Source organism: Leucopleurus acutus (assembly GCF_964270905.1).
Source record: "Leucopleurus acutus genome assembly, chromosome: 15".
NCBI classification, from domain to species: Eukaryota; Metazoa; Chordata; class Mammalia; order Artiodactyla; family Delphinidae; genus Leucopleurus; species Leucopleurus acutus.
In genome coordinates, this window is record NC_139157.1 from 67,971,104 (window position 1) to 67,983,667 (window position 12,564).

Here is a 12,564-nt window from a genome sequence, read left to right on the forward strand (position 1 = left end):
CTGCCTTCCCGGACATGACATCCTGCAGGAAGCAAATACTCTCTTGTGCTTGTTCCCCCAGAGATGCTGCAAGGATTTTGACTCCAGAATCAACAGTGCCAAATATCTAAATTACTGAAGTGTCCCTCTGAAACAAAGAAGGTCTTCAGTGGGGCAATGACGTCTAAAATAGCCTGCTATTAAATTATACTGGTATAGAAAAGACTTTATTTGAAGTCTTGTTTTGAGGACCTACTCCATGTTCATCCTAATCAGAACATGGATGTTTTATACCCTTAATGGTTATAGAAACAAAGATACAGACTCTGAATAGACTTTAAAAAAAAACTCCATACTGCTTCCAAATCCATAACAATTTCTTGATGACACCATAGCCTGCGAGTTGATGTATAAGTTTGGAGGCGGTGGATGGAGAAAAGCAGGTGTGCATAGAGAGGTGGGCAAAAAGAACAGGTGATGTTATTCTAAAAATTGAAGTTTTTTAAAAAATAATAGATTCAATATATTAAAGTATTTTTATTATTGTTATAAAGGCATGATTTACAGCCTAAATCGTTAGACTATGTTCCTTATATTTTCAAAAGCAGAATTCTAGGAAAATCCCCTTTAAATGTCATTCAATCATTCTTTTGCTATAATGGTAACAAAACCCAACTGCTTCTCTAATAGGTGCATCTACACCTCTTGCTGGAAATTTCCATTTAGATTTTCCCAGTAGCAAACAAAAACAAAATTAATGGTAGCTGCATCCCCCAAAGCCTAAACTATATTACTAATGAACTCTCAAAGAAAACTCTCAATACAAAAAAATAAAAATAATAGTAAGGTGGAAATTACTGTAGTAATCCAAATGTAAAAATAAAGGGTTACCGAAATGCAGAGCACAATTTTCTTGCCATGATCCCATTAACTGTTAAAATAGCCTGTGCACAGTGGCATTTTGACATTGCTAAGATCCTTGAACTGCACAACATCCATGTATATTTTTAACTGTATTCTTTCATTAAAAAGTTGGCTTATATTGGGTAGAAATTACTCTATATTTCATAACCACACTGCCCTGACTCAGGTTTTAACAAGCTGTTTTTTTTTTTAATGAAAGTGCTTGGTCACATTAAAATGGGAAATTGTGATCACATATGTGGTGATCTTAATATAGAGTAAATTACAGGCACACATGTTTTGAATTATTGAAATAAGGTTTGTGATCCTTCGTCTTAACTGAAGAAGCTTTATACCTCTTCCAAACACTAAAATTTTCATCCTTGAGGACATGCCAGTAGGCAGATGTACCTAGATGGGCTGGGATAGGAAAGAGCGATTTAGTAGGAGGTAGTCTTAATTACTATTGGCAAAATGCCATAATTCGTGTTTGTAAGAAGCTGGAAGGCTAGAATATACTATAAGATGCAAAATGGCTTTATCCTAGTTACTGTTAATGCTTAAAAGCATGTATAAAGTCCCAAAGCAGAAACTCTGGTGTTTGAGAGACATGGGTTCAGCTACAAGCTCTTCATATTCTGGACAATTTATTTAAAATCTACTGGTCTCCACTTCCTCATCTGTGACACGGGGATTATAAATAAGCACCTGATAGAGTTGTCATGACAATTTCACGATAGAATATATGCAGAGTCTCTCAAATGCCTGGAATGTAATAGACATTCAATAAAGTTTCCTCCTCCCTCACCCATGTGTGTATCTTATACTTGCTTCATGCGTTAAGTGCCGAGACAAAAATAAAAATTGAATAAGTAGCCTATCATCTAATTAAGTCAATGAATTATCTGGAAGTATAATTAGTATATGGCAAAGAGCCATTATACTAAGTAATGATAATAATAGTTAATATTTATTGAAGACTTAAATTTTGTGCCAGGCACTATGTTAAGTTCTTCACATGCACTATTTTTTTCACGTAATTTTCAGAACAATTCTATGATGGAAGCATCCTCCTACTCCTTCTCCTTCCCATTTTACAGATGAAATAATGAGCTTTAGAAAGAGTAACTACTTACCCAAATACAGGTCTGACACTAATCTTGGTTTTGCTAACTACTAATTCAGTGTTCTCTCCATTACTGGTGCTTGGACTGGCTGGAATCAGTGGGGAAAAGAAGGGAGATAGTAGCATCCCTGTCTTAGGTTAGGGAAATGATGTATCATAAAGGTTGAAAGCAGGGCTTTCCTGGTGGCACAGTGGTTGAGAGGCCGCCTGCCGATGCAGGGGACACGGGTTCGTGCCCCGGTTCGGGAAGATCCCACATGCCACGGAGCGGCTGGGCCCGTGAGCCATGGCCGCTGAGCCTGCGCGTCCGGAGCCTGTGCTCCGCAGCGGGAGAGGCCACAACAGTGAGAGGCCCGCGTACTGCAAAAAAAAAAAAAAAAAAAAAAAGTTGAAAACAGCTCCAAACCTGTCAATATCCAATATGGTCGCCACTAGCCATATGTGGCTATTAAGCCCTTGAAATGTGGCTAGTTCCACCTATTGAAAGGATAATATTTTGGATGTATTGAGTTAAATAAAATATATTATTAAAATTAATTTCACCTTTTACCTTTTTCTTTTTACCCTCGATAATGGAAACTTTAAAATTGCCTATGTGGCTTGCATTCCATTTTTTAAAAAAAAATATTTTGAAGCTATAAATCAAGCTCATAAACTACTAAATAAAGTATGTTCCAGCCTCTTACCTTGACAAATATGCCTTCACGAGGGCCTGCAAGGCCAGGTTCAAATTTAGAATTTTTGGCCTCCTTGGAGTTAGACAGCAAAACATGATGGTGCGGGGGAGCCAGCTTTGCCCGCCCCCTTCTGCTCCCAGCCACACTGCACCACGAGGACACACGCATGCAGGCACACGCATATGATCGGCCCAGCCTGCCCATCCTCACACCGCTTCCCCCACAAACAGCTGCCTCCGGCGGCCTCCAGGAGGACAGACCCCAGGAGCAAGCCCACGGAGTTCCTGGAATTGGAGGAGGGTGACTCTGGGAGGGCATCTCCTTGACCCCATCGTGGGGGGGGCCCAGCTGGAGAGGCTCTGTGACAACGAAACTATGATACCCTCTATAAGGTACACTCTAATTTCAGGGGTGTTAAAATGTGAAAAAAATGTGCATTTTTTTAAATTTAATTTTTTGTTGAAGAATAATTGACTTACAATGTTGTGTTAGTTTGTGGTGTACAGCAAAGTGTATCAGTTATATATATATAACTGATATATATATATATATATATTTCATATTCTGTTCCATTATGGTTTATTACAGGATACTGAATATAGTTCCCTATGCTATACAGTAGGACCATGTTGTTTATCTATTTTATATGCAGTAGTTTGTATTTGCTAATCCCAAACTCCTAATTTATCCCTCCCCTACTCCCTTTCCTCTTTGGTAACTGTAAGTTTGTTTTCTATGTAAGTCTGTTTCTGTTTCGTAAATACATTCATTTGTGTCATATTTTAGATTTCACGTATAAGTGATATTGTATGGTATTTGTCTTTTTCTGACATACTTCACTTAGTATGATAATCTCTAAGTCCATCCATATTGCTGTAAATGGCATTATTTCATTCTTTTTTATGGCTGAGTACTATTCCATTGTATATATGTACCACATCTTCTTTACCCATTCATCTGTTGATGGACACTTAGGTGGCTTCCATGTCTCTTGGCTATTGCAAATAGTGCTGCTATGAACACTGGGTGCATGTATTTTTTTTCTTTTTTTAATAGATTTATTTTATTTGTTCATTTATTTATTTATTGGCTACGTTGCGTTGTCGTTGCTGTGTGGGGGCTTTCTCTAGTTGTGGCGAGCGGGGGCTACTCTTTGTTGCAGTGCAAGGGCTTCTCACTGCGGTGGCTTCTCTTGTTGGGGAGCACGGCCTGTAGGCACGGAGGCTTCAGTAGTTGTGGCACATGGGCTTCAGTAGTTGTGGCTCACGGGCTCTAGAGCGTAGGCTCACTAGTTGTGGTGCGTGGGCTTAGTTGCTCCGCAGCATGTGGGATCTTCCTGGACCAGGGCTCGAACCTGTGTCATCTGCATTGGCAGGCAGACTCTTAACCACTGTGCCACCAGGGAAGCCCCGCATGTATCTTTTTGGATTATAGTTTTCTCTGGATATATGCTCAGGAGTGGGATTGCTGGATCATATGGTAACGCTATTTTTAGTTTTCTTGAGGAACCTCCATACTGTTTTCCATAGTGGTTGCACCAACTTACATTCCCACCACCACCAACAAAAAAAATGTGCATCTTATATTGGATGTCCAGCAGCCTTCTGCATTCCATTTTTATCAGACAACACTGCTCTAGAATCAGAATATCTGAGTTCATTCTGGCTCTGCCCTTACTAGCTGTGTGAATGGCAAATTACTTTACCCCCTCTGTGCCTTTCATCAGTAAAATGGAGATAATAATGGCATCTACCTCACAGGGCTACTGTGAAAATAATTTGATATACATCAGAGGCTCAGAGGGCCAGCTGCACATAACAAGCTCTCCATATGTGCTTAAAAGGGGAAAAATCAGCAAGACTTAGTGGTCTACCTGATTATAGAGGCTGAGGAGAGGGAATCCAGGGTAAGTGTGGGGTGTGAGCTTGAGTGACTAGAGAGATTATTCACAATACTGTAAGAAATGTGAAACATGACATGGCTGCATTATTTGTAATAGTAAGAGACGATAAATAAGCTAAACCTGTGTCCATAGGCGGCATCTATGTGTATCTAACAGATACTCAAGGCAGCTGCTAAATGAGGAGGGAGGTTTTGTGTACTGATGTGGAACTGTCTTCACATATACTTTTAGGTGGAAAAGCAAGGTGCCAAACAGTACCTATATTAGTATTTGTTAAAAAGAAAAGAAAGAGGGGATAAATGTATATATATTTGCTTGAATATGCATGGAATATCGCTGCAAGGAGTACCAAGAAACTTCTTGCCTCTAAGGAGGAAAACTGGTTGGCTGGAACATCAGAATGGGAGAGGTTAGGTTGACTCTTTGCTGTATATCCTTTTGTACGTTTTGAATTGTATGAATGGAATATAAATAATCAAAATGTCAGATAAATTAGGTTTTAATTAGGCAGTGTGAAGGGAGAATTAGTTACTTGAGAGAAGATGATTTATGGGATGGAGATCATGGACTGGGCCCCAGTAGCTGCCTGGAAATGTTGGGCTCAAACTTTGATCTTCAGGCCAAATGTCCATTGAACTAATTACCTTTCTCTCTTCTAATTTTAAGAAAAGGCAAATATATATTATTAAATCACGGCTTTCATGGATCAGTTAATAAAATTCAACTACCACTGTATTAGGTTCATGGGAAGATTTCTAAGTGAGCCCAGCCTCCCCCGTCCCCCCTACGCCTGCTATCATGTTATCAGGTCAGTGAGTCACATAAGAAAAAAAAGACGCCAGTCCTGTGCTTGGAAAGCACATTCTAGTTATGGAAATAAATATGTAAACTTATGCATAAATGCTATGATGAGGTCTATAATAGAGGGGAAAACTGGGGGACTAGTTCTCCCTGGTGCAAAGGGCAGGTCAAGGAGGTAAAGATAATTTATCTCAGAAAGACAACTTGGAAATGAGTATTTCAGACAGAGGGAGGGGTAGGAGGAAAGGAGGAAGGTGTGCAAGCCTGATTCAAGGAGCAGGGAGCCATCTCCCAGGCCAGGAAGCTGTGTGTTTCGGTATGGGTGGCAGTTGAGAAGCAAAAGTAAGATTTGAGGATGTGCCAGGACCATTAACGGCTCTCACAGATTGTGGCTATCTTCTGTGTCCTACCTATTCCATGAACACTTTCCTATGTAAGTGGAGCTGTTGAGCGAATGTAAGTTTGCACAAAGAGCAAACTTGACTCAAGAGACACGGCCCAGTGGTGGGCACATGTACGACATTTTCTGGAAGAGCCGAGGATGTGAGAGAGGATATGACAGACAGATGGCTGAACAGGGAACTTGAGGACACTTGAGAGTGAACAGGTGGAGCCAGGCTGAGCTGGGGACTCAGGAGAGATTGTAATAGAGGAACCAGGAAGCGCAGGGCAACCGTTGTGGCTGTTGAACTTCAGTCTTCTATTTCTGCATCCTTTATTTTTATATCCTCCACAACTAGACAACCTCCCCGGGACACCTGGCTGGGCTTTATCAGACTCTCGGTGGACACTGGGTGTCCCTGTGTGGTCTGTGCACTAGTGTTCCTGCCTCTGGCTGAGCAGTTCCCAGCCCTTGTGTGCCTTGCCCTTTGCCAGTGTGGGAGGGTGTGCAGAACCGGCTCAGAGAAGAAGCAGTTAGTTCCTGAGTGATGCCAGAAGTTAGCCGTGGACGATTCGGGGCCCTCGGCTCGGCGGTGCCTCCGAACTGTCATTGCAGGTTATGCTGATCGTGCGAAAGGGCTAGAGGACCATGCAGGAGCCAAGGGTGCCCTCCTGACTTACCTGTCGTGCTTGCTTTGTTCACCATCCGGTAACATATTGCCGGTATTCTCCTTCACCTCTATCTAGCCAAAGTCGGCTGGGTCATGTGGCTCATTCCGTGAGTGCTTAGGCTAGGTAATCACTACACAGGCAGCTTTCATTTACAATGTCAGTTACCTCATCTAAATAGAGCATTTTTCTAGCACGAATGGATCGGGCAGCTATTTAGGATAGATACCCTGATTCAAGCTACATGCTTATTTATTCCCATTATGATTGGGTGACTCCCTCCCCCACCTTGAATAGGAAAGGGATTTTTTTTCTCTTTTGAAATACATATAGTCAATCAACCAGCTTATGTAGGGCCCCCTGCTATACACTAGACATTACATTAAATGCTATGAATAAACACTAAGATAAATAAAATTCCTTCCCTCAGTGAGCTTACTGCCTAGTGGGTGGGAGGGAGGGGCAAAACAGATGCAAACACGGAGAAATATTAGAATATTTAGTAAACACCGTGGACACCATGGTAGAACTCTATCTGGCTATTCTAGGAGCCCCAAAGAGGGTATGATGGGAGCAGAGGAGCTACATCAAACTGGGGGAAGGAGTTGACCAGGTGGAGGAAGGGAAAGGGTGTTTGCTCAGAGGAGTGTGCAAAGCAGTGGAAGCAAGAGCACCAAGTTGAAAAGCAATGGATTTGGTGTGTTCATGGAACCGAATTTTCTGGTATAGTGGCGAGTCCAGGAATGGTGAGAGGAGGGATGGAGAGACAGGCAGGGGCTAGACAACCCTGGGAAGGAAGCCTTTTACTGGACTTCATTCTATGGGTGTGGGGGTGGAGGTAGAGAGCTTTCCTGCTCAGGGAGAACAGAATGTGGAGAGCTCTGGGCACAAGGGAGTGAGGGTCAGATCTGAAAGGCCCTCAGCTGGGCTGACACAGATGGCAGAGAGAAGAGCTGCGTGGGACGGTCTGGAGAGCATGGGCCTGAAAGGGAAGCCTCGTGAATGAACTTGAACTTGGTCTTTAGGGCACAAAGGTTGAAATAGGGGAGTCACGTAATCAGCCGCCTGTTTTATGAAGATCACGGCAGCAGCTATTTATTTGGCAAGTGATCAAAAGGGGATCAGTCCAGGGCTTCCCTGGTGGCGCAGTGGTTGAGAGTCCGCCTGCTGATGCAGGGGACGCGGGTTCGTGCCCCGGTCCGGGAAGATCCCACATGCCGTGGAGCGGCTGGGCCCGTGAGCCATGGCCGCTGAGCCTGCGCGTCCGGAGCCTGTGCTCCGCAACCGGAGAGGCCACAACAGTGAGAGGCCCGCGTACCGCAAAAAAACCCCCAAAAAACAAAAAACTGGCCACGAGGTTGGCACTCGGGTTCTGGTGAGCAGTGATGGTGGCCTGGACTTAGAGGTGGCAGAATGTGGGAACTTGGGCCACATTTAGCATGTTGTGCCTATTCCCAATTACCAGACAAACAGAACAAAAACCGCATCATGACACTTCAGGTATTCATTAAAAAATTTTTTCTGTGTCTCCGTGTCCTGCCTCCACCCACATTAATTCTACATACTCTTGGCACAAACATCCTTCCCTTGGGGAAGCCGCCTTCAACCCCCAGACGGCTGCTCCCACAGCATCCTATATGTCCCTGACTGTAGCTGTTACAGTGCTTTCTCATACTTACAGGGTCAGCCTGTCTCCTCTGCTACACTGAACTCCATGTGGTCAGGGGCTCTTTCCAGATACTGTTCTGTTCTTAGTGCCTAGTACAGTGCCTGGCATATACTGGGTGTGCCACAATTTGTTGAATGGATGAATAAATGAATTATTAATTCAGATAGGTGGGATCTCTGTATTTTAGCAGGAGGATTCAGAACATTTTAATTGGATCCAAGCTAATGCCTATCTTTTCCCCCCTCAATACAGTGTGATATTTTTAGGAACAACAAAAAGACAATTAGTGAGTAAAATATTGGCTTTGATGATTTTTAAAATGATTGTAGATATCACTCCGTACTTCTAATATTTCTTCTTTATTTATTTATACTGAGATCGTTGACATTGAACACTGTCTTAGTTTCAGGTATACGACATCATGATTTGCCTCTCCCACACACCTTGATGTGGCCCTTTTATTGTTTGTTGTGAAGTGTCATTCAGCTGGTTTTCAAGTCTTTTTCAGAGGGAATTGTTCCATTTGTAGCTGTAGATTAGGTGGGCCTCTGGGAGGAGGGGGTTCTGGATCTTTCTACACCGCCATCTTGGACTGCCCTCAGTATTTCTAATATATAAGCTAAAGAGCCCAATAGCCACATTTTAAACAAATATTTATAAATAGGAACACCAATTCTCTGGCCATTTATTTTGAAACAGAGGCAAATTGCCTTGCTGAGAATTGAAGAGCCCTGAAAATCTGGCCTCTCCTCTCAGCCATCCTTACTTCCAGTGCCATCCACCTGGAAAGGCCTGGATGATCGGGTCTTTCTCCCGTCCTCCAGTGTGTGCTGGTGTCACCTCGCTGCTGATGGAAGTCGCTGTCTGGAAGCACTGTCCATTGTGACTACCTTCCAGTGTTAAAGATCTTGTTCTTCCCGGGAGCATCAGTGCAAATTTACCCTTCGTAACATTTTTCTTGGCTGGTGTAGACATTCTAGAAGTTCACCTCAGCCATGGCTCAGTTCAAACGTCTTCTCTGGGTGAGGAAACTTGCCCGATGGAGTCAGGGCTAGAACCTGGATCTTCCCATTAAGGCCACTTGCTTCCTACAGTTCCCAGCAATGTCCTCCTCCGCCTTTACACTGAACACACAGGCCACACGACTCAGTCCTTGACTCCACACTCTGTTGTTCTTTGGTTGTCTTATATGCTCAGTCTTACCTGTGTGACAAGGCATGTGACAAGGCAGTAAAGTCTTTAAGAGCAGAGATTGTGTGACATGTGGTTGCTTTCCCCACCAGCATCAGGACTCTGTGTGTGTGTGTGCGTGTGTGATAGTAGAAGCCAGGTGGCAGACACTCCCTAACACAGCCACACCCAAGACACATTGCTTTCACTTGACCACCAGACCCTGGAGGTCCACGCGGGCCTGACACAGCGACTCAAGTCCAGAGAGCCTAAATAATGAAAGAAATGGATGTGTTGGGTGTGTGCCCTACCTCACCAACTTTTGACAGCTTTTCTTGTTTTTTTCCTTCCTTTTTAAATCTTAATTGTGTTTTTATTTTTATTATGGTATATTTTTCTGTACATTGATCAAATGCATGGCTTTATTTTATTTATTTATTTTTTCGCTGCTCTGTGTGGCTTGCAGAATCTTAGTTCCGTGACCAGGGATCTGAACCCACGCCCTCGGTAGTGAAAGTGTGGAGTCCTAACCACTGGACCACCAGGGAATTCCCTGGGAAGCTTTTCTTTAACTGAAGGATCGACACATTTTGTTGACAGAATCGGACAAGGATTTTACCTATGTTCAGAGACAGGAATGAAATAACACAAGGGGACATATTTGGGATGTTTACCGTCGTTTTTTTGGGGGGCGGGGGGCGAGTTGTTCGTGTGTTTTCATTCTCCCTGTTCTCTCCCCATTCAGCTTATCTGTTTTCCCTCCCATCAGGGTTTCCTGCTGCGGGGCTCTTTCTCCGTCACTGTGAGTGTGGCCTAATCGAAGACAGAGGGGATGAAGTCCATCCTCGATGGCCTTGCAGATACCACCTTCCGAACGATCACCACAGACCTCCTCTACGTGGGTGCCAATGACATTCAGTACGAAGACATCAAAGGCGACATGGCATCCAAATTAGGTTACTTCCCGCAGAAATTTCCTTTAACTTCCTTCAGGGGAAGTCCCTTCCAAGAAAAGATGACTGCGGGAGAGCACCCCCAGTTAGTCCCAGCAGACCAGGTGAACCTCACTGAGTTTTACAACAAGTCTCTGTCCTCCTACAAGGAGAACGACGAGAACATTCAGTGCGGGGAGAACTTTATGGACATGGAGTGCTTCATGATTCTGAACCCCAGCCAGCAGCTAGCCATCGCCGTGCTGTCCCTCACGCTGGGCACCTTCACGGTCCTGGAGAACCTGCTGGTGCTCTGCGTCATCCTCCACTCCCGCAGCCTCCGCTGTCGGCCTTCTTACCACTTCATTGGCAGCCTGGCCGTGGCAGACCTCCTGGGGAGCGTCATCTTCGTCTACAGCTTCGTCGACTTCCACGTGTTCCACCGCAAAGACAGCCCCAACGTGTTTCTGTTCAAACTGGGTGGGGTCACAGCCTCATTCACAGCCTCCGTCGGCAGCCTGTTCCTCACGGCCATCGACAGGTACATATCTATTCACAGACCCCTGGCCTATAAGAGGATCGTCACCCGGCCCAAGGCCGTGGTGGCGTTTTGCCTGATGTGGACCATCGCGATTGTGATCGCCGTGCTGCCTCTCCTGGGCTGGAACTGCAAGAAACTGCAATCCGTGTGCTCAGATATTTTCCCTCTCATCGACGAGACCTACCTGATGTTCTGGATTGGGGTCACCAGCGTGCTGCTGCTCTTCATCGTGTACGCCTACATGTACATTCTCTGGAAGGCGCACAGCCACGCCGTCCGCATGATCCAGCGCGGTACCCAGAAGAGCATCATCATCCACACGTCCGAGGACGGCAAGGTGCAGGTGACCCGGCCGGACCAAGCCCGCATGGACATCAGGCTGGCCAAGACCCTGGTCCTGATTCTGGTGGTTTTGATCATCTGCTGGGGCCCTCTGCTCGCAATCATGGTGTACGACGTCTTTGGGAAGATGAACAAGCTCATTAAGACAGTGTTTGCCTTCTGCAGCATGCTCTGTCTGCTGAATTCCACCGTGAACCCCATCATCTACGCTCTGCGGAGCAAGGACCTGAGACATGCGTTCCGGAGCATGTTCCCCTCGTGCGAAGGCACCGCGCAGCCTCTCGATAACAGCATGGGGGACTCGGACTGCCTGCACAAACACGCCAACAATGCAGCCAGCGTCCACAGGGCCGCGGAGAGCTGCATCAAGAGCACGGTCAAGATCGCCAAGGTGACCATGTCTGTGTCCACGGACACGTCTGCCGAGGCTCTGTGAGCCAGACGCGTCCCTGGCAGCACAGGAAAAGAAATTCTCTCTCTCTCTCTCTCTCTTTTTTTTAAAAGCTCAAAAACCCAGAAGAGTCTGTCGTCTCATCGGTTATATTTTTTTAAGTTGACCACGCTCAGTGAAAAGGTGATTGTCACGGTGATCAGTTTTCAGTTCTCTAACGTTTCCATAGTGTAGGTCCTCAAACTCAGTTCTCCGGGGGTTTACGGTGAAGAAAGGCTGTTGTTTAAGGGACTGGAAGGTCCTTCAAAGTCTCAATGAAATAGGAGAGAACTTTGGCTACACAATTGGAAGCCCAAATACCCATAGAAAAAGGCCATCAAATGAGTAATGCCTTTGTAATCACAACTTTCATTATAATGTGAAATGTACTTGTCCGGAAGTAATCAGAGATGTCCATTTTTACAACAGTTATAGTACTAAAGTAAAGCTATTTTGTACAATGTAGTGTGTCCTGTGAGATGTGTATCAGTGTTTACCATGTGTTATTTATATTTGTCTAGTCCAGCAAAACTGCAAGGTGGGCTTCTACAAGAACAATGGCACATAAGCAGTGGATATATGCCAATGAGACCACTTTTTAAAACATTACTGCCCATGATGTAACTTTAGAAACCTTAATATTTTTTTCAAATATCTCTATTTAAATTTGACATTGAAATAACCATAAAGGTTTATTTTTCTGTTAATCCAACAAGAAGAATTTGAAGACTGTCCAAAGTCTTGAGCAGAATTCGTTGACACTTAAAAATTTCTTAGTCCAGCATTTTCATACGAGGACTTGTGTTATCTCCTGGACTATAGCTGTTCTGTTGGGTGATGGATTACAATCAGAACAGAAGAGAGACTGCATGTTGACTTTGGCTGACACCTCCGACTTTCTTTAGACTTTAGCGCTTACTGGACCTCTTAAGACAGCATGTGTCAATCTTAATGTATGTTGTTATCACTGTGCAATTGCTGTTTTCTTGAAGAGTATTGCATCCTTATATTCCAGGTTTAAGTAGATTTCATTCCTGGGTG

General features: G+C 44.3%; 1 protein-coding gene across 1 annotated transcript; it reads left to right on the plus strand.

The window, feature by feature from the left end:
• Positions 1–10,110: 10,110 nt before the first annotated feature.
• Positions 10,111–11,529, plus strand: CNR1 (cannabinoid receptor 1; the record flags this gene model as incomplete). The annotated part of the gene is made up of 1 exon (XM_082856059.1): positions 10,111–11,529. The coding sequence occupies one exon, from the start codon at positions 10,111–10,113 to the stop codon at positions 11,527–11,529; it is 1,419 nt and encodes a 472-aa protein (XP_082712185.1).
• Between the last annotated feature and the right edge of the window lie 1,035 nt (positions 11,530–12,564).